Source organism: Musa acuminata, chromosome BXJ1-2 (genome assembly GCF_036884655.1).
Source record: "Musa acuminata AAA Group cultivar baxijiao chromosome BXJ1-2, Cavendish_Baxijiao_AAA, whole genome shotgun sequence".
NCBI classification, from domain to species: domain Eukaryota; kingdom Viridiplantae; phylum Streptophyta; class Magnoliopsida; order Zingiberales; family Musaceae; genus Musa; species Musa acuminata.
In genome coordinates, this window is record NC_088328.1 from 20,069,839 (window position 1) to 20,096,247 (window position 26,409).

Here is a 26,409-nt window from a genome sequence, read left to right on the forward strand (position 1 = left end):
GTATACTTAATAAATGATTTTTTTAAGTATTTGGTAAATTTTGATGAAAATAAAAAAGAATTATAAAAAATCGCATAAATATTCTTAAAATAACAAATGAAAAATGCTCCCCTTTGCTCTGGTTGTGGTGGAGCTTTCATTAGCTTCGTCGCACCCACCGTCGCCCTCTTCGTGTCCTCTTCGGCTTAGTCTTATTGCCGGCAATAACTACGCTGCTGCCGAACTGAGACCTTCCGCGGGACCGCCGGGCCGGTCCACCATCACACCGCAAGCAAAGGCGTGCTCCTTCGTCGCCTGCGGGGATGCTTCGCCACGCGCGGCGGCGCTCCGGCTACGGCCCCCAGTTCTGCGCCGCCGCTGCTGCCCTCCTCCTCCTCGTCTCCCTCTCCGTCCTTCATTCCCGCCTCTCTTCCGCCCCCTCTTCCTTCCCTCTCCGCCTCGGCCTCCCCTCCGTCCTACCCCGTCGCGCCCCCTCGGATCGCGACCCCGCTGCCCTCTTCGACGACGCCGACGACAACGCCCTCAACGAGACCGCCGCCGAAGACGACCGGATCGACGAGCTCGACGTGCTTGAGGAGGAGGAGGAGATGGACCGCGGCCGGAGTGCCCAGGAGGAGGAGGAGGGAGACGCCGATGAGCAGGATCCCGACGAGCCAGCGGTCACCCGGACTCTTAGCTCCGGCCTGTTCTGGGATCACGCCCTCGGCGTTGCCCGGAGGCGGTTCGGCCAGCTGGAGCAGGATCCGCGCGGCGACCGCTTCCTTGATTCCTACGATGCCCGTCACTTTCGGACCAAGACCGCGTTCGGGTCGGACGACCAGCCGGTGGATGAGGACGTGCGGCTGAAGCTCGACTCGATCCGGAGGATCGAGGATGCGCTTCTGCTCAAGGCGGGCTCCGGTGACTCGCCTCTGCGGGAGGGGTGGGCGCGGTGGCTCGAGGGGAAGGGGAATTTCCTCCGGCGGGATCGGATGCTCCGCTCGAACCTCGAGCTGTTGAACCCCAAGAACCATCCTTTGCTTCAGGATCCGGACGGGCCCGGCCTGGCGACCCTCACTCAAGGCGATCGGATGGTTCAGAGGGTGCTGCTGAAGGAGATGGAGAGTATTCCATTTAATGTGGGTGGGGGTGGTGAGGCTAAAAGAGCCGACGGAAGAAGAAAACTAGAAGTGGAGAATACGAGAAGGCAAGAGGAAATTCCGGACGGACAGAGGAAAAGAACTACTTCGGAGGAGGAGGAGGGTCGAGTGCATGCCGATGGTCGGCGATGGGGGTATTTTCCTGGTATAGACGCCCATCTGACTTTTACAGATTTCATGGAGCAGTTTCTCGATAGCAGGCGGTGCAAAATAAGAGTTTTTATGGTGTGGAACAGCCCACCTTGGACTTATGGTGTCCGGCACCAGCGGGGACTGGAGAGTCTTCTGCATCATCATTGGGATGCTTGTGTTGTTGTGTTCTCGGAGACAATGGAGCTCAACTTCTTCGAGGACTTTGTGAAGGATGGGTACTGCATTCTTTGTCTAAAACGTGGTGCTTTAAGGCTGGTAGTTTAACTTAAGCATTTAGAATAAATTTTCTTGTTCCTTGTTGGTCCCTACCTCTCTTCATCACTGTCTTCCTTACTTTCCCCCTTCCTCATAACTCCTTATCCTGCTTCCAAGGTTTCATTTAATTTCTTAGTGGTTAGTGACAATACATGACATTTTGATATCAGATTTTGTGAACCACATTCTGCTGAACTGAGCCAAGGACTCCTTTTAATGCTAATGCCTAATGGCAGGGTATACAAGTTTTCTAAAAAACTGATCTTTTTTTCTTTCTCAATGCATATTGCGCACATGTAAATGCAAAAACTGAAGATGATGTCCAATTGTATTTGATCTTTATTAATCCCTCATTGCTTTGAGTAATAGGTAGGGATGTGAGGACTCTCGTATCATGATTGCCCTGGTTAAATGCTGTTAACGAGAGTATCGATGTGTTGGTAATAACATCCAGTATTGACTAAAAAGTAGGTTTTTTAAACAAAAAATATAAGAATCACATAGTGCATATGCCTAGGTGGTTGACCCTATGAATTTGTTGTATTTCCAATAAATTAAGGTTATGTGATGAATGACATATGAACTTTTGCTGTTATAAGTAAGTTGAATTTTTTACCATGATTTGTGCTATGAAATAATATATTCTCCTTTTTCTCTTCACATTGTTAAAGATATTTATGCTCCATCAAAATTAGACTTCTAGAGTTAAATTTAAACAGTTCACAAATGTCTCTGTTAGAAAATTCATTTTGTAACTTGATGTCCGGCATACAGGTTTAGAGTTGCAGTTGCCATGCCAAATCTTGATGAACTTTTGAAGGACACTCCAGCACATATTTTTTCATCTGTATGGTTTGAGTGGAGGAAGACATTACATTATCCCATTCATTATAGTGAGCTATTACGTCTTGCTGCTCTCTACAAGTAAGCTGCCAATTTTGTTTAAAGATTTATCCTAAACTAAGGTCCTAATATTTGTTTGCTTGTTGTAGTACATTTTTGTGGATAGAAACTTCTCTGTTCTTTCTTTCTAGGTCTTTTCTTATGTAAAAGGAATTCATTTCATGCAGAAACTTGGAAAGAAGACAGCATACCCACTAAATTTTAAATCTGCAGATCCATACCTTTTGGTTGTTTGATTGCCTAAATTTTAATATGTAAATGGATTTTATACGAGTTAATTTAAGGCATCAATTATGGATATTAGCTAGGCCATTTTGCCTCACAATTCTTGTTTGATCACAAATATCATATATGCTAACTCATCAGATAATTACTTCTAAACAAATTATTCTCTGATATATATATATATATATATATGTTTCTAAGATTATGAATTTCTCAACTTTCTGATCATCCAACATGATCAGAATGACAAACACATTCCAAATAAATATCTAATGTTGGTTATGAATCTTAGTCTCTAGACCTCCTAGAGTTCCACAAGCGAAAGTGAGCAGAGCCAAATTCTCATCCACTTTCTAACTTTATGATTAAGAAGTTTTATCTCCATGGGAAGATTCCTACTTTTGGTTTATGCCTAGACCGAGGAATTATAAAGTAAAATTTATGAAATATTTTTATGCTAATATATTACATAACAAATTGGTTTCTTTTCAGAATCTTTAGTTGTACTATCCCAATGTCAAACAATAATAGCAATATAAGTGGATGGGTTTATGATTCTAAATCTTATGATTAGTTTAAATTGTGGTACTCCATATACTCATAGTATTACAACATCGGTGTTATATATATTTTTAATTATTATCCTTATGTGTGTCCCTGTATCTCCATTTTGTCTTTTGCCGAATTTAATACTTGGATATGCATTCATATTACATTCATGTCCCCATGTCCATGTGCCATTGTTGACTTGATCTATGTGCTACCAAGGTACAAGTTAAAAGGCAGTAGCATCAAAGATGGTCTCTCGACTATAACCACATAATATTTATTTTAGAGTTTAATATAAAACAGTAAACACATTTTAACTATAGGCTAACAAGGTCATTGTCACTTAATTATTCGATTTTTTTTTCTTTACAACACCTAACATTCCAGCACAAACAAGCAAAGAGTTTAAGTTTCTTTCTTTGTGTCTTATTAATGGTATATAAGATGAAATGGCAAGTCACTAGTTAATATTCAACTTATTGATGAGCCAACTCAGACCAAGCTTTGCTCCATTCAGGCTCAGCTTAACTTACGTTAGCGGAGCTCAAGCTCGGCCCAAAATCAAAATCATGCTTAAAATAATGTTCAAGATTAACTTATAATAATTTTTGCAAGCTCAATCTCGGTTTAAATTTTGTTCATTCGATAAGACAATAGTCTACAAAACTAGAGATTTTGGTTCTATCCTCAATGGAGTTGACTTTTGGTCTCATTTTTTAATGAACAATTCTTTTCACCCGCTCACCTACTTGTTAAATGGGAGTAAGACATAAATTTGCAATTAAAATGTGTCATACATAAATGAGTTTGTTGAAGAGTCTGCTCGGGAGCATCTTCACAAACTTATTAGTGAGTCGATTGGCTAGCCTAAACGAGTGGAGCTTTGCCATGTTCAAGAATGGTTCATTTAATAATTGAGCTTCATAACCTTGGCAAATGAGCTTTTTCATGAGTTGAAAACTGACTTGCTTGTGAATGGCTTTACTCATTTGCAACCCTAAGTAAATATGTGATCTCCGAAACATAATCCATTGTGTAGTTGTACTAACATCTCTTTATTTATATTTGTTTGTTAGCATCAAGTTCCATCTTATCTTTCAACTATCAGATACTATCAAGCACCATGTTTTCATTTGTCATGTTGTTAATGCACTGAAATTGAGGGCCTGGAAAATAACCTATAAAGTTTATTAGCTCACCCGTCAATAAAGAAAGTATATTTAAGGTAATTTGCATACTACATAAGCAACCATGAGCTATATGGCACATAATACAGGCATGGCAAATGACATAACTTAGTGGTATCGTAAATGTTATGACCACTGAAGCTGTTCCATTTTGCCCTTTGTAACAAAGATATTTGTTTTTTTTCCTTTGATAATCCAGATATGGTGGTATATACCTTGATTCAGATATTATAGTTCTAAACCCTCTGCATTCACTGAAGAATTTTGTTTCAATTGAGGATAACACAGGTGGCAATTCAGTCTTTAATGGTGCAGTGATGGCATTCGAAAAGAACAGGTACTGAAACTGTACATGTTTGCCTAACTTCATGTGTTTTATGGATATAAAGGCAAATCTACTTGTTTGATACAACTTTATGATCAATAATGCTATGTAGGATGTCTTGATCCTGATTATGTCATCTGAAGTTATCTTTAGTGTTTGTATTCCAGGTTCAAATGTAGTAACTGTGGCTTAGATCTTCATTTTGCCCAAATCAGACCATATGGACTAAGAACGCATAGTTGCACATTTGTTCTAAGCAAAGTAGGACAACTTAAGTATTGACAATAGAAGCATGGCTGGGAATCAACTTTCTTACCTTAAATACTGAGTTTGCTACGTACATGTGAGCGTTATTTTTCATGAAGTGTGATAGATTATCCTGTTGTTTCAGAAATGCATTCTGTGAGGTGATAATTTACTTGGAAATGGAAATAAGAATGTTGAGAATGATGCCTAAAATAGAACGCACGGCATAATAGTATTTCATTTGCCTGTTAAGTGTTACAATGTCCACTGAAAGATCAGTAGTTGTAATCTATTGTAGCTTCTTTCTTTTAGGTTATAAAAGTCACAATTTTTCCAACAGGATTCACATGATTACTTGATCTGGATCTGAGAGCAGCCATATCATTTTGTATAACATTTTTCCACTAATACATCTTTAGCTTTGTGTATTAATTCTCACAAATCTATATATTTGTCTGCAGTTCTTTGATGCTCGAGTGCCTAAACGAATACTATTCAACATATGACGATACCCTTTTAAGGTGGAATGGTGCTGATCTCATGACAAGAGTTATAAAAAGGATTTCTGACAAGGCTGGGAAATCTTCTTTACAGCTTGACATAAAGATGGAACCTCAGTTTGCATTTCATCCTATCAGTTCGATAAATATTACAAGGTGCTTCTTTCTTTGATATAGATCTTTTGTTTTGAATTCCATACCATTAACCATTCTCCTAATAGCTTCGGTTAAATGAGCTAGTTAGAACAATGTGGCTAGTAATTTGTTGGTTAGCTTGCCTACTGCTAAGATTATAGTGTGTGACCTTTACATTATGTATACACTGAGGCGTTTGCTCCGTCTTTAAAATTTTCTTTTAGGGAATTCTGTGGAAATTCTGTGTTGCTTTATAACCCGTATCATCTAGTCTTCTAGTTTTATACGCAACAAACCTTACACTGCACTTGCATACCCCTCTTAATTCCTGGCATCACTTTCCATAAGAAAATGACATTTATCAGCAAAATTCTGACATCGCTGGACATGTTCAACGAGCTAACCACCTGTACTCTATGCTAGCATTATCGCTCAACAGTTTGAATGGATTTTGTACAGGTACTATGCAGAGCCTGCTGATCAATTTGAAAGAGCTGAACAAGATGATCTTTTAAAAAGGATGCTGAATGAATCAATCACATTTCATTTCTGGAATGGCATGACATCTGCTTTGGTTCCTGAACCTAACAGTCTTATGGAGAGGCTTCTAAATCAGTACTGTCTCCATTGTCTTGATGTGTTGTGATTTTGCATGGGTGATCCGACCTTCCAAACATCCCTGAACCTAACAGTCTTATGGAGAGGCTTCTAAATCAGTACTGTCTCCATTGTCTTGATGTGTTGTGATTTTGCATGGGTGATCCGACCATCCAAACATCGTGTTTTCCATTGAAGGAATGACCTCTTGGTATGCCCAAGAAACGGGATGGTGCAAGGGTGCTGAAGTGAAAATTCAGGACTTGTAAGCAGAAATCAAAGAGGAGCTGCCTTTAGCTATGTTGGTCAACTTCTGAATGACAGATCTTAATGAAATCGATTAGATTAGCATGCGATGCTGATGCAAGAAATAAAAGAGTAACCCGTGGAATCCAGATTAGATGCTTGTGTGACTAAATAGAGATTTTGAGCACAAGAATAGTTATATATTTTTGCATATTTGATAATTTAGAAGGTGTAGATTCTTTGAAATTATCACTCGAAAAGGTTTCGTCAGTGTGACTTTGAGAAAAATTGTACAATTGTTGTACCTTCAACCATTCATTATGTTGATGTTTCTCCTAAATAAGTTTTGATGTGTCATTACTCCTTGAATAATCAGATTGTTGTTTCAGTGCAATCAATCTGCTTGATGTGTGAAGTTGGTGTAATTGACAAAGAGGTGACTCGGAACTCTCAAGGGAAAGAGTCTTATGGATCCTTTTTCTTTTTCCTGTAGGCTCTGACATTCTAATAATGTATATCTTTTTGCACATTCAACTTATAATTATCTAAAGTGAAATTACAGATCTAAATCATATGATGATTACACATAAATCATATGATTAAAAGTGACACCAATAATAATAGTAATAAATTGTTTATTTTTCCTCTTATGATAAAAGTATCAAAGTTTTTTACTTTCTTTCTAGACGTCACATTAAAATTATTTTTTTAGAGTAAAAAATAAACGATGATATATTACAAGATATGTATCTCCTCAATTTATCTCTCCATTTAATTAAGATGTTGGGCTCACTCATTCGGATTGATATATCATCGTCTCCATCGAAACGAGGATCATTGATAAATCTAAATCACTTGGATCAGACACGTCTATCGTCTTTGTCTACTGACCATGTGCCATTTCTGAACTTTCGTTTTCTGCAGAGCTCAATCTCCATAGCTTTCGATTTTTGGCCATCCTCTGTCAGCTTGTGCCTTCACGAACTCTGCTAAGAGCTTGATTTCATCCTCCTGCAGCCGTGGTCCGAATGTGCACTGACCTCTCGGCGTACATCTCTCTCCGAAACCCTGATGATACAATTCTAGATTCAGAGCTATTGATACTTCGGTTGCAGACAATAAAAACATAAAGGTAAGAGGAGGCTACTTGCCGGCATCCTTCCCTTTCCATAGTAAGTGATGTCGTATATTCCCTCCTCTGTGGCAACACCGTTCCTGCACAAGACAAGAAGACCACGTACCTCAGTGTGCAAAAAAAAGATGCGGAAGAGCAGCGGCTGGCTTACCTATGCAGATCTTTCATGAACAGAGTGGCTCCCTGAAAGGAGGAGGAGGGCAAGCGAATGAGGCAATGTGGAACCACCAAACTGGTTACATTATTGGAAACGAAAGGAAATCAAAACACTCACAGGCTGCAAAAGGTTCCCTCCCATGTCATGGCAACCGATACATGCTTTCTGAAACAGAGCCGCACCATTCGATATAGACTGGCCGTAGGCCACTGCGACAAGTAACCAAACATGACTTGCAAGTCTCGATGATGATATGTATACAGGTCATTGTTGCATCGTATGAGGTATTGCGTTCAGGATCAAAAGTCGAAGCCATTCATTCAAAAACAAAGGTCCATTTGTAGAATTTATGGGCTTCAAATTTTGATTGTGATGCATAAAAATAGTCTTTGGCTTTTCCAAAGGCGGTGTGCTCGGAAGCCTTCAAAAGAATTTTTCTGCCATTCAGCTTTGTGTAATGTAATAATAGATCTAATTAGATCGATTGTCTGTCTTAATTGTTTCTAGTCAAATCTTATTAGATTTCTAATGTAATGTGGTTTCTACATGGCAAATATGCATGCATTTGGCTTCACCCGAGACTGAATTCGACGGCGTTATGCCGATGTGGACACCACATGGATGAGACGTCACCGACGACGAACGCATCAACGAGTCGACGTGTGCAACAACAGTACATATAGCAGAGCTGTTTCCAAGAAAGATTATGGCGTCGATGACCGATGACCCCCACCAAAGGACAGCCTCGAAATAATTACCAGCGAGGGAGGGCAATAAGGGGAAGAGGGCGGGCGCTCACCGGGAGCGGATAAGGCGAGGATTGCAGTGGCGGCCACCAGAGGAGTCGCCAGCCGCTCCATGACTCCTCCCGGGGTTCCGCCTCCTTGCTCTTGGCGGAGCGGAGCAGCCTCTCGCCTCTTCGACCAGTCCTATGCAGAAGTTTTTAGCGTTACCTGGAAAGCTAAACGATGTTGGAAGGAGAAGCATCGCAGCTTTTGCTCTGTGAGGTTACCTTCGGGCGGAAGAAGCAGGAGCTGTTGCAGCAGGTGGAGACCAAGCAAAGAGGCTGCCGCATCTTTCTCGCAGGAAGAATTCCTAATAACAGATTTGCTAGGAGGTGAGGGAAAAGTCGCCGAGAAGTTACAAATGTGGGCTGGGAAACATTACTTGCCGGAGAGACCAAATCCAGATCAAAGCGGATGATGATGGCCCGCTCAGGTTTATGATGTCAATGGGTGGCACAGGATTGGTTGGGACTTTTTTTATGTTATAAGTAAGACGATGTCCGAATGCTCTTAATCAAAATCCCCTTTAATCGTCATCAAGAACTTTTACATGACACGAGTGCAACCTTGACTCCAGTTCAAAGAAACAAACAAATAACCTAGTAATTACATAGGAACAAAACACAAGGTTCGACAAACAAAAAAGTCAGATATATGGAATCATCAAGCAGACTGCCGTCACAATTACTTTGCTGTTCCGAATAAGTCCAGCAGTCAACCTCCACATTTAAGACTAAAGAAAGCTTCAGATGTCCTTGGGAATCATGCAGGAGTCGTAGATCCAGGAGTCCAAAAAGATCAAATTACCCCTTGGGCTTTCTCTGGCGTTAGCCATTTGTTTCTTCTCTGCTATTTTGCAGACCTGCGTAGCCTAAATGCTGAAAAATGGTTGGCGATTCGGGTTTCTGATAACTTATCGCTGCTTGGCATCTTACTATTCATTCTTTGTTTACCAGAGGATATAGATGATTGCTGCAGGATCGCAAACAATGAAGGACCTGAACTTGTATCCACCTCAGTCTTCGATGTACAAGTTGATTTCACCTGTGAGCCGTTGAACTTTGCTGAAGAAGGCTTCCTATGTTGTTTTTCCATCTCATCCTGCAGGGTGCAGCCAACATACCATCAGATTTCTTTAACCATAAAACCAACTTCGTGTGTTAAGAATTATTCATTCATTCATTCATATATGCCTAAAATATATATAATGATTTTCCTTGGAAAAGTACTACTATGTGCAGTCAAGTCACTATCTACTATATTATTTCTCATTGCTAGATAAGTCACCCTTCTCATATAGTTTGATCATATCCAGATGGTTTGAAAATTTCCACTCTATCCAGCATGGATGCTGATCATGGTTTGAAATTTTCCATTCTGTTTTGACTCATTGCTATACCAACTTTCGGGCCATTCCAAATTTGAATTCCATTTCATTTTCTTCATAAATACAAGATGTAAGAGAACTTCAAAGAAAAAAAAAGATAAATAAAATCAAAATAACAAAGTTTCATGAGTTTTCATCTAAAAGCATCGTTGAATGTGCATCCATACGATTGGGTGCACTTTCCCGTAAGGAAAATGTACAATTAGAAAATCTCTACACCAGATAGTTAATTGCTAACACATCCCAACATGACCCTAATCTATAGGTGCAATTCAGGTCGGTTGGGCTGTGATGAACTTCAACCATAACCCAATTCAATCTAACCCAATTTCTATATTAACAGGCAGTATATGCTTCATATTGCCAAGTCTCAGCCAAGTTAAAGTAGCTAAAGACTGAATACGGGTTGGGCTTTGACTTTGAGGTCATCCAAACCAACCCTATTTGGTCTGCAAAGCCTAGTAGGTAAGTAAACCCAGAGCACCAAATCCAACCTGACCCAGCAGTTGAACAAGTTGAGTTGGCTTAGTTGAACACAACCATAAGACCAACAACACATTCAATGACACTAAAAGGCATGGAACACAGGATTGAGAATTAGGATATGCTACAGCACTGATATCGAATCAATTAAGATATTGGAAAATTCATGTATATTGCAGAATACCAATATTGTAGGCTTGCATACAAATCTACTATTCAAAGCAATATTCCATGGTGATCAACATATCCAAAGTGTATCTTGTAAGCAAAATTTATGCAGAAATAGGTGTAGATGACACTAAACGAAATTTGTCGAACAAGATATCTAAATGAAAGGAAAAAAAAACAAAAGGAGAATATAAAGCATGTTGCAAAGAACATTTCTGATTGAATTAACTAGAAGTCTAGAATACTTCTATGTTTTAGCTATTTCTAACTATTCAAATATCCTGATAGGAACGGAGCTCAAATCATATCAATATTTATATCTTGGATTACAAAGAATTCATAATCAGATTTGGGATGGAATACATGTTACTGAAGCCATAAGTACCAACATCTCCAATTTTGAGGTTTTTGTTGTGCCAAGTTGTTTAGACATCATTTATAATGTGTTTGGCTTAGTTGGTCAGCATGGGGCATGCTGGCTAGCACATTACCAATGAGGCATGCCAACAAGAAGAAAATTCCTATGAGAAAACTCCATCTTTAAAAAAAAATCACTTTTTATCTCTCTGCAGAAATAATCATTTTCTTGAATCGATGGAAGTAGTTAGAAATAAATTTTTAGAAACACAAGAATAAATAATGTTAATAAAAATTAAAAGAGAGAGAGAGAGTAAGTAGTTAAAGCTTATGCTTCTTTGAAGTTTGAAGAATGTCAATATATCACAATTGCAAAATAAAACAAAAAATCAAAAAAGTTTGAGCCATGAACGTCTAGAGTTACCACATTTTGATGGTTCTCAGAGGCTGCCAGACAACTCCTGCTATTACTATCATCTCGACCAAAAATGAATGCCCGGGCAGTTGTTGATCCTTGTTTGTGTGAATATGGCATCGAAGAACCTTTTGCTCGACCAAGAAAAGATGCCTGCATGGTGACTTTAATTATTTGAAAGGATGCCTTGTTTAGACTGGAACGAATCCAATTATTAAACATTATAAGCATGGCATAAGAAGCTACCATATTTGTAAAACAAAAACATGCAAATCAAAGGAAAGTCAATTTGCATCCAATTTACCAAAAGTTTGTTATCAACAAACCTAACATGCACAACTCAAAGTCTCAAACACTAGTAGAATAATAATCACATATATTTTACCTTTGAAGAGCTATAGTTGCTTCCCCTCACTAGCAGTCTATCAAAGTCAGCTGCAAGCATGTAAAGAGGATAGAAAGAGCACATGAAAATGTTGATGTCATAAAATTTTGTATGTAAAAGAAAAAGGGAAAGCACAAATGAAAATTGTTTGTTTACATGTAATTGTTTTCTCTCTCTTTTTGGGCTCAGAAGCATTGTTCACCTTCTTAATAAGACCAAAAAATTCCCGGGAATCCCCATCATCTTCCAGAGAAATAAATGTGGATTCTTCCTGCACATTTGGAAGTTCGTTATCAATTATTGTACCAAACATTAAAATAATAGAAATCTTATATATTAAGCAATTTTTAAATGCCAGAATTCAAATTATATGGCAACAAACACTCAAAACAAAATTAGGTTTTGAATAAGTCAGAGTCAAGAATGGCTCTCGGTTACTCCGTTTTTCAACTTCATTTGTTACTCTAATTTGCTCTTAGTGCCACTTCAAATAACCAAGTTGAACGAACATGCATGCCTTTGAGAATAATTTCGGTTAGAAATAATTACATAGTGCAACTGGATTTTATGCTATGGTAGAAATATGTCCAAAAAAATAAGAAGAGAGAGGCAAAAGAAATCATAATGCTATAGCATAACTATTTAGAAAAGAAAAGGAGAAAGACAATAAAGGGAAAATATCAAAAAAAAAAAAAAGGGAACAAAAAGGAAGAATTCTTGACTTATACTTCATCTGACAGTCCTTCATGCAAACTCGACTTACATATAAACATGCCTAAACCCTTTTTTCTTCAATTTGTTTGGGATTCAAAAATCACTCTGCATGCAACCAAAAATAAATCACAAAATAGCTGATAAAAATTATGAAATATTTACAAAAGAAAATAATAACAAATAAAGCAAGAAGTTGATATGACTTAAATGTAGATCTAGCATTGGCTTAACCTATGACTAAACCAAAAAGATATGCACAAAGAAGTATGGGCAACTCAACCATCTACATTTCCATATTTTTGGATGATAATATTCACCAGAATAACTTTCCCCCTTCTTATTAGGCCACCCAAATTAATAAGTTTGTCTTATAACTCCAGGCCATCTATCCTGGCATCACTCATCATCATCATCATCAAGAACAACATGAATGACAAAGCACAATATATATCCAGATTCAAACCATTTGGCATATAGGCAAAATTATTATTCCCCTCAACTTGCATTCAAAGTCATATCCACTGCTGAACTGAGAGAAATCATGCTCTTAAATGATCAACAAGCAACTATAATCTATAATCCAGAGCCAAAAGGGAAAAGATACAGAGCCATAACATTTGAGGTAGGTAAGCTGAATCATTCTTCTTGTTTATCTTATATATAAAGTGATATCTCTTGCTGAAGCAAAAGAATCATATTCTAATATGATGCTTTACAAGACAAACATTTTTGGTTCATCATTTTTTGAATGTTTATATAATGACTTCTTGTGCACTATTGGGTAGGTTTTATATATATCTCAACTACATTAAATCAACATTCCAGTAACTCAACATTGGTTTCAGTTTTGACCCGAAAAAATGATCCAAATGTTGATAGTTTGACCCGTTCTCTTTGCTATTCTAGATATTTCATACAAAAGGATAGAAGTAAATGAAATAAGAAGTTAACTTTAAAAAAAGCAAAATACAGAAAAGACAAGCTCTCTGCTTCCTATATGTTCTCAAATATGGGCACTAAAGTGTGATATACATCAGTTTAGGCATGTTCCTGTAGGTATATTAAGTCAAAAAAAGTTCCTCTATTCTTCTAAAAATTAACATTAGTTTCAAAGTTGAGCCACAATTGAATATTTTACAAAAATATAATGAAAAGAAGGGCAAATAAGAATAGATTGAATAGCATACAGTATACATGGGTCCTAAATTTTAGTTACTGTCATATGATCGCTCTAGGATAACCAAATAGTCAAAGATAATTCCTCCACAAACTTTTTTCCTTCAACTCCTCTGTCCCTTACTGCTACACTTCCTCTTTCTCCTTTCCCTCCAACTCCTCCTCTGGACCTCCATTACCACCATCTCTTCTCAAGATGGAGGTGAAGGTTGGCAGGATCTAGAGGGAAGCAACGGAAAGGGCGGTAGTGGTAGTGGTAGTGGTAGTGAAGGAGCTGATGATGAAGTAGGTGGCGGTTGGCAGGATCTAAAGGAAAGCAATGGAAAGGGTGGCAGTGGTAGTGAAAGAGGTGATGATCAAGGAGGGAGAGATGGTGATGGAGAAAGCGGACATGTTAGTGGTGATAGGGAGGGGTGGTGTTGGAAGAATAAAAGGACAAAACAGTTGAATGAAGTTTATGGAAGTTGGAAAGATTTGGAGCGGAAGTAAGAGGTACAATAGGAAATAGGGGAGGAATATAATTTGACATGGCAATCAAAGACAATCAACTATTGTAGGACAAAACTTTAAACTCTATATCATAATTCACAATTTCTTTGTATAGATATTGGACCATTCCAGTCTGTTCCGATTTGCACACTGAATTTTGAAAAAAATCCTGAAAATATAGTGAACATGGACATGTATCATCCTATACAGGACGATACAAGCCCAAACAAAGCATATCACTTAGTTTACACTGGTCTGTATACCTGTAAACTATCAATCCAATAATAACCGCTCATATTGTTCTGTACCAAACAGTATTGCAAACCTTATTTTCTACTATAATTTATTCTCAATAGATGCCTCCATTAGCCATGTTGGCAATCTTAATGGGTGAGAGACAAACGATAACAAAAAAGGGTAAGATTCTAGGACCAAACTGAAATTTTTCTACATTGACCAAATTGAAGCTATTTTAAAACTAAGTATAAAGATCATTTGAGACAATAGTCATTTTTGTTAAATTTCCAAGATTGACCTAGTTTCATTGTTTGTGTTTGAATACCGACAGATTGAAAATATGCATTTGGAGGAAGAAAGTTTTCATAATATATTCATGACATACACAAATAAAATTAGAATGAGAGATAGCATCTTAAAGGCTCCTGAAAAGATAATCCTTTAAATTCCACAAATCCTAATTAGCAAACCCTTGCCAAATCAAGTTTTCAATTTTCAGACCAAAACTTGTACCAGTTCCTAACCCAACTAGTACATGTTTGGTACATACCAACACACCAATGCAAGGTATGTCAGCAAACCAATCTACATGGACCAAAGAGAAAAAAAGAGAAGAGAGAAGGAAGAGGAGAAGAGGAGGAAGAGGAAGTGGAAGGGAAAGAAAAAGAGGAGGATGCAAATGTGAAGGAAGAGGAGACCACTATGTGTACAATAGGAAGATGTGACAGCCACAATGACACAATGAGGCAATGACAGTGATGCAATGAGGTGGATGACGTAGCAAAAGTAGAGGACAACAAAGCAGCAAGAGAAGCAACACAATTTCCCTGCCTAATTAAACCTATAAATGCAAAGAGTTACTTGTACTTATAGGGTTATAAATTAGATCTTATTAAGAGTTACCTTGTACTTATATATTTGAATGCAAGAAAAGAAGAATCTCAATTGAATGGACTGCTTAACATGATAGATATATTACGAACATGCAGGGCTAATAAATGCTCAAAGAGAAACAACGACAATGTACTAAACATATTGAGTAACTTTTAAAACTTTCTGCAAAATTTGTGTGTTCTTGAGGAGTGCCTGTCAGAACTGCTATCAGATACCAAACATAAAGACAAAGGAGACTATAGAAACTTACATTCTGCCTCAGTAAGCGCTGACGAGTTAACGCACGCTCAATCTCTTCATCATCTGACGATACATAAGCATCCTGATCATCGGTGAACATTTGTGCAACCATCTGTTTTGCCAATTTTGCATTTTTACGGGTGGCATTAGTTTGAGGTAGGTCATATGATTCTTCCTCTTCAGATTTCTCACTAAATTCTTCATTCTCCTCTTCTTCGTGAAAAAAATTTGGCTCTTTCTGTTTCTGACCACATCTCAATCTTTGCAGGAAATTGTCTGTTGCAGCAGTATCCTGTTGCTCAACCCACTTCTGATGAAGCAGATTGCGACTTTCATGATCTATTGGTGCTTCCTTAAAGTCGGTTGCAATCAGATCATTAACCACGTCATCATCATCACTTTCATCATCTTCTTCATTTTCTTGAAATCTCATCAGATCATGGTCACTATCATCTTCTTCTTCAGCCTCATCATCAACAAAAGCTTTAACAGGTCCATGTTCTGGACATGAGTCCATATTAACAACCTTGTGTGGCTGAAGATCAATATTCTCATCGTCATCATCTTCTGATGATGATGAACTGGAAGGATGACCACTATCGAGCAAATTATATTGGCTATTAGCACATGAAGCTTGCTAAAAGTTTTAATGTGGTTCATTAAAATTTCAGAAGCTCCTTACTTAATAAATCAGAATATCAGCAAAATCATTATCATAATGGCATGAGTATATATATCATACAAAAAATTTAAAGAAGGACCATGAAAGAAGTAAGATGGTTGCACATGCCTTTATAGTATATACATATATATAATGCCACAGGCATGTGTGATTGAAAAACATGAGAGAATAGGAATGCCATTTCCTGAATCGCATGATGCCTATTAAGTTGCATCCTTGCTTAAAGCTTTTCTAAATTTGAAGATATTAGAATATTAGGTAATACTACATCACAAACTTCAGAGTTTGTTGCCTCAAAAATAATTTTGTTTAAAATGATAAAGCTGCTGTTAGATCTTTTTCTCCTAATGCATTCATAGAAACAGGTAAACAGGGGTGATTGGTCATTTAACTATAAATTGACCTCTTTTTGCACATCACAACACTTGTATTCTGTTCAAAGAAAATATATTAAAGCAAAACAAAGCTGCAAAAGTATATTTCAGGATGGCCGGGAAAGTATCTCCCTAATCCCATATATGAATATCATCACAGTGTTGCAGAGGTAAGTGGAACACATGGCTTATTATTTATTGGCAACATTCAATCTTATAGCAATATCCTCATCAGATATATGCTGCATACTGATATCGCATGCATACTTCCTGAACATGTATAAAATACTTCATCTAAGCAGTTGCTTTTATTTGAGGAATCATTATGAAAATGAATTTTTCAGAACATCTAAAGGAAAATTCAAGGGCATTCATGAACAGCATTTATTCAAAGAATGACAATTTTTAACAATAAGAGAATATCTTTGGATTTGACCTTTACATTTAAGGCATTAAGCATCAGAAGTTCATTAAATAGAAATAAATCATTACCTCATAGTTTTCTTTCTTAATTTATTTACATTTTACCTTCTAAAGCATTTTTTGGAAAAATATAACTTTGCTACAGAAATAGGATGCTTTGTGCTAACCACCTACTATTTTATATGATTTGCAACTTTAAACAACTACAAGTAGCAACTTCTATATTTAGCCTAAAAACAGTTGTTTGTCAGATTGTACAATATTTAACAAGATACATCACATCAGCAACCGCATATAAAGTCATAACCAGATACCGTGACTATGTTAGTGATTCAGTATAGATTTAAGACTGCTTGTTCCACATGATATAAAATGCCAAAAAGGGAGTTGGAATGCACAGGATGCAAGTCTGCACATTATACATCTTAATTACAACCATCTTCCTGTTTAATCTTCATGGACTGAATAAAGATAATAAGGCTACATAAAGATATAATTGGGTTCTCTGCCCCTTGAAATTACTTTGGTCACTTAAATTTTTAATGTGTCATATTTTTTGTTAGAACAAATTCATCACTATGTTTAAAATAACCATGGTCAAGATGTTAATATAAAAATCTCATTCAGATTAAATTTAATATTAATTCTTATAGATTGATGAAAATCTATTTCTTTACCCAAACTTATTGACCAATACAAACCTATAAAAAGACCTTAATAATGACCTAACTACTGATCAACAGTAAAATATACAAGAAATATTTGTGATGGAAATAAATTAAATATATAAACAAATAACTTGCACAATAAATGAATTTGATGTTGCACATGATCAAATTGCAAATTGAGATGAATTTAATCTTGTTCAGAAGAATATTAATTTTGAATTTGGAATGCTTAATGATATTGTTTTGGGTGTCAAACTTTAACAAGTTACTGTGAGAAACTGTAAAATTATCCTCATAACAAAATATTTGGCATGTATCTTTCTTTCATTTCAAAAAGGACATAGACTAACAATCCCTGTTCGTTTAAACTTTTAATTAGAATTATAAAGACAAATTTTCATGAACCTAATTGTACCAATGAATCAATGTAGTTCTGTAGATATTTAAGTGTCATGCAGTCAAAGCAAATCCAAGAAAACCATAATGTATCCCAGTGCTACCCTAGTATGCAAGCAACAACAGCTTCATCTTTTAATTTTTCAGAAAGAAATATAAGCTTCATTGACAGAAAGAGAGGCTTGTGCATGCCTTTATAAACCATGCAACTGAAGAACATGCCACAAGGTACTTATCATGACCCTGACTTCAGTGGCACAAGTGCGAAAAGGAAATTTAATACTTGTTTCATAAAGATAGACATGAAAATAGGTGAAATAAACTTCTAAATTACAAGAATTACTTTGCATACGAGACCAATTAACATGTATCACGATAATTTCCATGCATTACATCAGACAAAAAGAAACAAATGTGCCATGCATCCAGATTGTTTCGTGCATGGCACTGGATAATTTATTTACGGCAACCTTTTCAGATCATTTTTTTGTTTGAATCTTTAGAAGAGGACTAGAAAATTTCATAACACTTACACATCCGTGGAAACAAGTTTAGGGGTGGAAGTTGGCAGTGACGACAAGGTATCTTTTAACATATCATTCGTATTGTAAACCAATTGGTTATGTTCTCCACTTTGGTCAGAATCATTAGAAATAACCTGTGAAAAACGTACCCAAAAATGAGAATTGATTTAGGATAAGATATTACAACAGTATTAATTGATTGTCAAAAATCAGACCTCCTTGTCAGTGTTCAAAGTCTGATTTGCATCTTCAGAATTGGGATTAGTAGCCTGCATTTTATTAGAAAGAGTTAATCTTACTTTTCTTTTCATCAAAATAATTGAAAATTACATTTAGTACACGTGTTTGCTTACTGATGTATTAATCTTCTTTCACATTCTTTCAACTCTTTTAACATTGGAAACAGTAATAGCTATTTCTCTTTTGCTAGTGTAGTGATGCTGGGAATTTGAGCTTAATGTGCCTTCAGAATGTCAACTGCCACAGAACTTATATATAGAGAGAACAAGATATTGGGTAATAGACACATGTCTGCATCTTCGTTGAATGATTTTGAATCATCCCTTTCAATTTATGCTATAGTTGCTTGCTTTGAGTTAGGAGGGTATTTTGGCAAGCCCATCACTAATCTCCTCCCGGCATGCTTCAATAATGTTATCTGACTTCCTAGAGCCAACCAGTTCGAAACTTAAAGCACCGGATCCTTAATTTACTTAAAATATTCAGTTTTCTTACTGCCAACTGAACTCACACAGGTATATAACTGTCATGAATTCTCAGTTCACACTCAACTTCACCAAAACAAACCCATGCCTCTAGACACTTTTACTCCATGTTTATGCTATCACCCACAAATCACTAAAAAATTTCCTTGTTACCAACTTACAAGGAAAGCCAGTATACACAGTTGAAATCACCTTCTAAGTCTTCTTGCGGACTGTTTTCTATAAACAGACTCATTTGCATATTTAATATTCAAAGCTGTCCTACAAAATTTGGAATGAGCTTCTAGTTATAGCATTACAGGAAAACACCGATATATCTCGACCTAAATGGTACAGGTACACAAATAACAATTATGGACTTAATGGGCCTAGCAAAAACCCTAGTCATGAACCTTTCAAGAAAGTAAGCTACCCTTGAATTCCCTTTGTCAAATAAACTACAGAACAACAAACATCTACTAGATTCAGCAAAATAATGCTCATAGGAAAGGCAACTGATTATTTCAAAAGAAAATATTGTTCAAAATTTTAAGCATTAACTAATTAAAATGCTGAACATCATATAGATGTTGACATGTGTGATATACTTGGACTCACTGGATATACCGATATATATTACCAGGTGCAACCATCAAGGAAAACATGAATACACCATATTGACAGCAATTTTTGTTAGAACAATGAGAGTAAAAAGGGTTTTGTTCAAGGCGATGAATAAAAGAAAGTAACTGATAACCTGATTATGAAGATCATTTTCACAATCAGTCGGGATGCTTCCTATTTCACCCACGTCTAAAGATCTGTCATGTGGAAATTCATTCTGAAACATGATAAATTCATTAGTTTTCAATAAAATTTGAACTCAATTTTTGTACTCCTGAAATAGTATTGAACTTGTTAAGAGTACTATGGAATAACCTCTTTTAAATGTTCATCATCGCCTCTCCCATTCTCAGGCCTAGCAAGATCAAAGTCATGGCAAATATCAACCTTATTACTTGTGGAATCATTTGTAGATTCCGGATGATTGAAATAACCATACCTGCAACAACAGCAAATTGAACTACGATAAAGATTTTGTTTCAACAAAATATGGCATTAACTTGCTAACGTTTCCCCTTTAAAGCAAATATATATATCGATACTCACTTTTCCAACAACTCTCGCTTCCTGCATCTGATCTTCTCTAAAAGAGGTGGTATGGGTATCCAAACAATTGCGGAAGCCGTAAAAGAAACATTACTAGTTTCTGGCATTAAATTTTGATTGTAAAAGCGGATAGGAATATGTTAAAGCTTTCATCAAAGTGGGCAAAAATGGAACAAACTTAAATACAGAAAGAATAAGTAATGTGATGCACACCACGCAACAACCGCTGCGACTCAGCATGAATTCGAACCAGTTCGGCCTCTCTTTCCTGTCCACCAGGATGAATTAAAAGATCAAAGATCAGCGACATACAATACCTTCGAAGCATAAATTACCAAACGAAGCCTACCTTTTCAAGCCTTCGCTTCTCCCGAACAGATTCTTTGGGCTTCTCACCTGACTTGTTTTTCTTATACTTGCGAGTAGTCTCGACTTCTTCCTCCGAGTTCAGCCTTTTCTTCGCGGACCTCACGTCCTCGTACCCACCCTTCGCCCCCAGCACTCCAGCGCTTCCACTTTCCTCTCCCCAATCAAAACCCTGTTTCTCTCTTTCAGTCTCCATATAATTCGGTTCACATCGAGCCAGATCCGGGAACAAGGGATCAAGAACCGGTTCCGGACCCGTCTCCGTCTCCATTACATGCGATCCGGGCAGTGATTCCTCGGAAGCTGGCGTCGCCGCCATCGCCGGAGCCTCCACCGGATGGACCCGGGAAGGAGAGAGAACGGGATCGGCGGTGGGGATATCGCGAGGGCCAGATTGGCCTGCCTTCTTGAGGCGCCACAGCGTGGGCTTGGAAACCGGAGAGACGGACTGGCTGCGGGGCAGGAGGAGATCGTCGTCGTCGAAGCTTCCTTCCATCCCAAGCCTCGAAGTTGGAACTGGCGAGCGGGGAAGGAGGGAGAGGACTCGGAGGAGGCGGTGAAGGGAAAAAGGGGGAACGAGGGATCGAGCGAAAGGAAACGGATTTGGTAATTTAGCGGGTCGATTGGAAATCTGCGGGTTTTGCCGCCAAAAGATGGCCAAGCGTTGTGATTACGTATTGCCCACCAAATTTTCGCTTAATATACTTATCTCATTATATTTAATCTCTATTAAGTAATATTTGAATAATAATACATTAAATTTTCAATTGATTTTGGATAATTTACCCCCAAAAAAAACTCATATTATTTATTTATTTATTTATTATCCGATGATACCTCCTAATTCATTTTTACTTGGAGTGTCTCTTTTTCCTATTCAATAGAAATGGCCTCATCTTTTATGTCAAATAATACTAAAAATCAAGGAGGAATAGATAAAACGATATATAAAACATCATATTGGAAATTGGGTAATATTTCAATGCCATTAGTAAAATAAGGTTTTCCTTCTTTTTATTTGTCGGCAATATTTGCGTTCTTATTATTGAATGAACCACTGTTCCTTCATTGCCTACAGCTTATTATAATCGATGAATATTTTTTTGGATTCTTGAAACCAATGTCCTTCCATCATATGGAATTGTTATATGGAAAGACTTATTAGTTGTAAGGATGGGAGGAGGATATGAAAGAATATTTTTTGAGATTCTCTCTATCTCTCTCTCTCTCTCTTAGATTCATAGAGCATTTATTTGTGAGGGTATATACATAAGCAGATTTGCGATTGAGATTCCATTGATTTATGAGTACACATAACTTGATCTCACGTTTGACACTTTAGTAGGCCATTTCATAAGTACCAAACATATCTATGGGTTTATATAGGAGGGAGGATGTGAGATACCACTTTGACTAGAGTCATCACACCTTTTTTTTTCTTCTTTTTTTCCAGTGGATCTATAGATTATTTATGTAAAGGTTTATAAGTGCAATTATGCTTGATTTTTATTTTTTATTTTTACTCGATGGTACTTGTAATTTGATCTCACATATTTTAAAAAGTTAATTATTTTTTTTAAATATAAGTAATATATATATATACATATTCTTATTTTATATAAGTAACAAATATCAATATATATATAATTTATTATTTTCTTATTTACATTTTGTTATTGATCTCTCGATATCCTCATTTAGCATCAATATATCAAAGTCCAAAAAAACCAAAGGTGATTAAAGATCTAACGATGATATTATCGATTGTCTTTATATATTTTATTCTGAAATTTTTGGATAGAATAAATAATTTTCTTGTTCATCAAGAAAAACATTGAATTGATTATCAGACAAATATGAAAACTAGACAAAGAAAATAATAATGAAATTGAGACAAAGTATATTTTCTACATGAGGGATAAAAATAGGCACAAACACTTATAAAGATAGAGAATGTTGGTGGGTAATCAAGTATTTTTAATCACCAGACTAATATCCTTATATGACAAAGAATTCAAGCATGAGAGTATTTAGACAAAAATACTTTACCAAGGAAATAAACGCTCAAAGTTAGGGTTGGCCATTTTACACATACCACATATTTTGCGTATGCCGCAAATGAAGAGAATGATCCTTTAAATGCATTATATAGGATTGATGGCATAGATACATCAGTCTGATGAGCTAACTGACCAATAACTCTGTTTTGATCTCAAATCACTAATCAAAATATTTAAGCTAAATTTATTATAATATACTCAGACCCATATAAGTTAATCATAGTCATTGTCCACTTTCGATGTTGGACTAATTGGAGTGTTATAGAATCGATCACGTAACATTGCCCCAACTAGTCCAAGATAGCAAGCTATTACGATCGAGCCCTGAAAGATGAGATTAAATTATAGTGCAAGAAATTAAGGTATGACACCTCAAACCATTTACAGATGATAAGTTCGTGTTTTGTATTTGACAAATCATCAATCCAATGGCTGTAGAGTCACTAGTATCCATGCAGAGATTTCAAAACTAGGAAGTCATAAATCCAAATGCGACGGAACAAACTAAAAGATGGAACAAGACATAAATAATGTTCTTAAATATAGATGTGTCTCTCATCGAGAGCTTTTTATCGGAACATGGGGATGCTGTTGTCCGTGGATGATTTCTGAGGACAATATGAATCTAAGCAAACTATGCAACAGTAACATATGGATTCATCGGAAGAATTCTTATCGAAATCTTAAGTTCAATCATTCACACTTTATCTTATCGTCTACAAATATGCGAGTCATACGCATATTGCAGTGGCATTAGCGAATAAAATAGTCCCCGAGATGCTTGTTGTCTCTATGTATCATTAGTTTAAGCTCGGTGCAAGTCGTATCATGGAGGACGAGGAGCACCTGTCATTGCTTACACTTGGCTCAAAGGCTGGCCTCCCGTGAGAGAGGATGCTTATGGCAGCGTGCCGACTCGATGCGGTTGTTAGTGGTGCCGGTCACATGGATGAGGACGTCCGATGCTTCCCCCGATGTGGTCCTTCCGGATTAGCTCATCTCTTGGGATAGTTTATTCGGTGGCGAGATCGATTGGCTCCTTCTCTCTGCTGTGAGATCGATTTGTGAGTTAGAACTATTAATCTCTCTGTGGTAGTTTAAGGAAGCCTCTCTTCTCTTGTCCTTGCTGAAGTTAAGGAGGACGCTCTCGAGGCTCTCGCTTCTTGCCGCTAGTTCTCGACTGCATGCATCTCGATAACACCTGATTTCTAGTTCAAGCAACGCCATCACACATGCACTGAGGCAAGCCGCAGCATTCGTGCTTTCGTTCCCGTCGCTGGCTATTGGATAGTGGGTCATCGTCAGCAACTGCGAGTGAGTTCATTGTGTGATGGAGACTCACGGCGCACACGACAAGCCCGACACCACGCCCTCCCCCGCTTTTCGAAGCTTGCGGAGAGCCGCTTCACCACCCTCGATCTCTTCCCCCTGGTCAAACGGATCCATAGATAAAAAGGACAGATGCCTTCATCCAGCTCGCAGACCTGCTTCGCCACCCTCGATGGGATCGATAGGTAAAGTACAGATGAGGGGAACAGCTCGGCGCACTGCATCCGTTTTTCTGCTACATGCATGCACGCACATGCTGCTCTTTCGACCCTTGGCTGTCTCTGATTCATTCTCTCCAATAAATAATTGTTTCTCGTGAATGGCCATATCTAAAACTAATAATTTCATTGCAAAGGTGGTTTACGTCCACCCGATATATATATATATATATGATTGTAATGAAAAAAAGTTGAAAATATTTTTTTATTATAATTTTAATGAATTAATCGAATGCAGAAAAAAAATATATTAAAGTGATCAACTTCGAGGTTTATTAAGTGCTTGTAAAATAATCTTGATATATCTAAAAAGTATGTTTAAGATTGACAATTTCAATATTATTCTCTGATCATTTGTAAAGAGTAAGTGATAGTGCCATATACATAACCCATATTATCATGATCGATTCAAAGATGATAAATTGAATATGTTATGAGGTATAGTTGTAGGCATGAATTTGAGAGCAACAGTAATGATATAGGAGTATTTTAAAAAATAAAGGAGTTGATAATGATATGAAATGAGTGAGTAGTTGAAGATACATCATCCACTATATCGAAAAGTAGAGAAGAATAGACCCGAAATAACTTACAAGAAAGAAAATTTTGCTAGAGCATAAAACTATATAATAAAGGAAATGATTAGTTTAAATTTTTATTAATAATATGTATGAATCTATATAAACAAAGTGATATTACAAAAATATAATAATTACATAATTATCTCAATTAATAATAAATATAAAATTTATTTAAATTATTTTATAATATAAGAGATCACGTTAAGATCACGATCCTCACTATATTTGACAGAATCATGATTATATGTTATCATAATTTGTATGATTTAGAATAATAATAATAATATATTATCAAAATATTGAAAGGATCATGATTTATTTTTCTTAATAATTTTTTTAATACATATGCCACAAAATCCACTATTTTATAATCAAACTTCATGAAGACAAGCTCAAAACATTCTTTTATTAAAAAATGGATAAAGAGATTACCGTCTTGGACTCTCTTTCAACTACAATATCCAGTAGACATTCTTTTGTCAGCCTAATAGACATCTTGATGTGCCATTATTTTATTTTATTGAACATGTGTGACTAACTTGGCAAAGAAATGATGCCACAAACTTTCAGGCAAATAGTTAAAGCGATTGAAACCAAGAGACAAACTAAGAAAGAGGTCGTATTTGTTTAAGGATAGCATATTTGAGGCATGCAGTATGAACTATTAATGATTAGGCCAATCATGATTAGGTTCTTTTTTTGGTCTTTGGTACGTACAATACCTGTTTAAACCCTCTTGCCTTGTCTCTCTGCGTACACTTGTGTCTTAAAACTGTGTGTGTGCATGAGAGAGAGAAAGAGAGCTGTTTGCAAACGTAGATCTTTCAATCTCAGGAAGAGAAGAAGAGTGCGAGTAATACTAACTTCACTCAGGCAATATGGCAACACATCGATTTGTTCCACTCCATTCTTCACTGTCCTCTCCTTTCACATATGACAAAATGGTTGACAGTTGTTGGTCAACATCAACCCCTGTATATATTTCATCCGTCCCCTCGTATCATCCTTGAGCCACTCAGTCCATGCACGCAAATCCCTAGGCCACGCCCCTAAAGCGTTTTCCTACGAAGAAACAGCGTACCTCCAATCGCTCTCGTCTCCATCCTATAAATGGCCGTCATCATCTGTACCCGAGGGAGCTCTCCGAGTCAAGACGCCGCGGAACAAGGACTCCTTCACTTGTCCATGCGGGGGACGAGGGAACTCTCGGTATTGGAATCGAATCTGACGATGGGAAGATGGAGCGCACGGGCGTCTCGGCGGGCGTGAACGCCACTGACGCCGTGGGTCAGCGGCCGTCCAATGCAGTTGGCTCCGCACTGTCACCCTCATCTACTGCTGCCTCGACAAGGTTGGTAATGGTCGTGCGGTCTCGTTCCCCGATGGCGGGGTTAAGGTGTGTGGAGTGCGTGGGTTCGCGTGTCTCGACCGA

At 37.2% G+C, this 26,409-nt stretch overlaps 3 protein-coding genes across 6 annotated transcripts; 1 reads left to right on the top strand and 2 right to left on the bottom strand.

Annotated features, from left to right (window-relative positions):
- Nucleotides 1-102: 102 nt before the first annotated feature.
- On the top strand, nucleotides 103-6,835 carry LOC135597341 (uncharacterized protein At4g19900-like). 2 transcript variants are annotated; one of them, XM_065090146.1, is made up of 5 exons: nucleotides 103-1,543; nucleotides 2,322-2,471; nucleotides 4,611-4,748; nucleotides 5,444-5,638; nucleotides 6,077-6,835. In XM_065090146.1, the coding sequence occupies exons 1-5, from the start codon at nucleotides 303-305 to the stop codon at nucleotides 6,261-6,263; spliced, it is 1,911 nt and encodes a 636-aa protein (XP_064946218.1). In that variant the 5' UTR covers nucleotides 103-302; the 3' UTR covers nucleotides 6,264-6,835. The 2 variants fall into 2 exon arrangements, with proteins under 2 accessions (XP_064946218.1, XP_064946227.1); XM_065090155.1 differs by having other exon boundaries at nucleotides 104-1,507.
- A 314-nt stretch (nucleotides 6,836-7,149) lies between these two features.
- Nucleotides 7,150-8,984, bottom strand: LOC135581116 (cytochrome c6, chloroplastic-like). 3 transcript variants are annotated; one of them, XM_065090182.1, is made up of 7 exons: nucleotides 8,920-8,984; nucleotides 8,765-8,847; nucleotides 8,552-8,681; nucleotides 7,870-7,961; nucleotides 7,747-7,778; nucleotides 7,612-7,675; nucleotides 7,150-7,528 (listed from the first exon to the last, which is right to left on the bottom strand). In XM_065090182.1, the coding sequence occupies exons 2-7, from the start codon at nucleotides 8,825-8,827 to the stop codon at nucleotides 7,388-7,390; spliced, it is 522 nt and encodes a 173-aa protein (XP_064946254.1). In that variant the 5' UTR covers nucleotides 8,828-8,847; nucleotides 8,920-8,984; the 3' UTR covers nucleotides 7,150-7,387. The 3 variants fall into 3 exon arrangements, with proteins under 3 accessions (XP_064946254.1, XP_064946259.1, XP_064946245.1); XM_065090187.1 differs by having other exon boundaries at nucleotides 8,552-8,669; nucleotides 8,765-8,974; XM_065090173.1 differs by having other exon boundaries at nucleotides 8,765-8,974.
- Nucleotides 8,985-9,036: 52 nt separating this feature from the next.
- Nucleotides 9,037-21,400, bottom strand: LOC103970685 (uncharacterized). Its single transcript, XM_009384569.3, has 12 exons — nucleotides 20,773-21,400; nucleotides 20,637-20,691; nucleotides 20,424-20,523; nucleotides 20,193-20,316; nucleotides 20,011-20,094; nucleotides 18,765-18,818; nucleotides 18,559-18,683; nucleotides 15,493-16,078; nucleotides 11,889-12,003; nucleotides 11,733-11,782; nucleotides 11,357-11,500; nucleotides 9,037-9,638 (listed from the first exon to the last, which is right to left on the bottom strand). Exons 1-12 carry the CDS (start codon nucleotides 21,283-21,285, stop codon nucleotides 9,387-9,389), a joined length of 2,202 nt encoding a protein of 733 aa, XP_009382844.2. The 5' UTR covers nucleotides 21,286-21,400; the 3' UTR covers nucleotides 9,037-9,386.
- Between the last annotated feature and the right edge of the window lie 5,009 nt (nucleotides 21,401-26,409).

Excerpts from the sequence above, each read along its gene's own strand:
- LOC135597341 (XM_065090146.1), top strand. The coding sequence starts at position 303 with ATGCTTCGCCACGCGCGGCGGCGCTCCGGCTACGGCCCCCAGTTCTGC. Across the intron at positions 1,544-2,321 it reads CTAAAACGTGGTGCTTTAAG|GTTTAGAGTTGCAGTTGCCA; the intron begins GCTGGTAGTTTA and ends TCCGGCATACAG. Across the intron at positions 5,639-6,076 it reads AGTTCGATAAATATTACAAG|GTACTATGCAGAGCCTGCTG; the intron begins GTGCTTCTTTCT and ends GATTTTGTACAG.
- LOC135581116 (XM_065090182.1), bottom strand. The coding sequence starts at position 8,827 with ATGCGGCAGCCTCTTTGCTTGGTCTCCACCTGCTGCAACAGCTCCTGC. Across the intron at positions 7,779-7,869 it reads GAGGGAACCTTTTGCAGCCT|GGAGCCACTCTGTTCATGAA; the intron begins GTGAGTGTTTTG and ends TCCTCCTTTCAG. Across the intron at positions 7,676-7,746 it reads TTCATGAAAGATCTGCATAG|GAACGGTGTTGCCACAGAGG; the intron begins GTAAGCCAGCCG and ends TGTCTTGTGCAG.
- LOC103970685 (XM_009384569.3), bottom strand. The coding sequence starts at position 21,285 with ATGGAAGGAAGCTTCGACGACGACGATCTCCTCCTGCCCCGCAGCCAG. Across the intron at positions 20,317-20,423 it reads AAGCGAGAGTTGTTGGAAAA|GTATGGTTATTTCAATCATC; the intron begins GTGAGTATCGAT and ends CTGTTGTTGCAG. Across the intron at positions 16,079-18,558 it reads AAACTTGTTTCCACGGATGT|TGGTCATCCTTCCAGTTCAT; the intron begins GTAAGTGTTATG and ends TTTGCTCGATAG.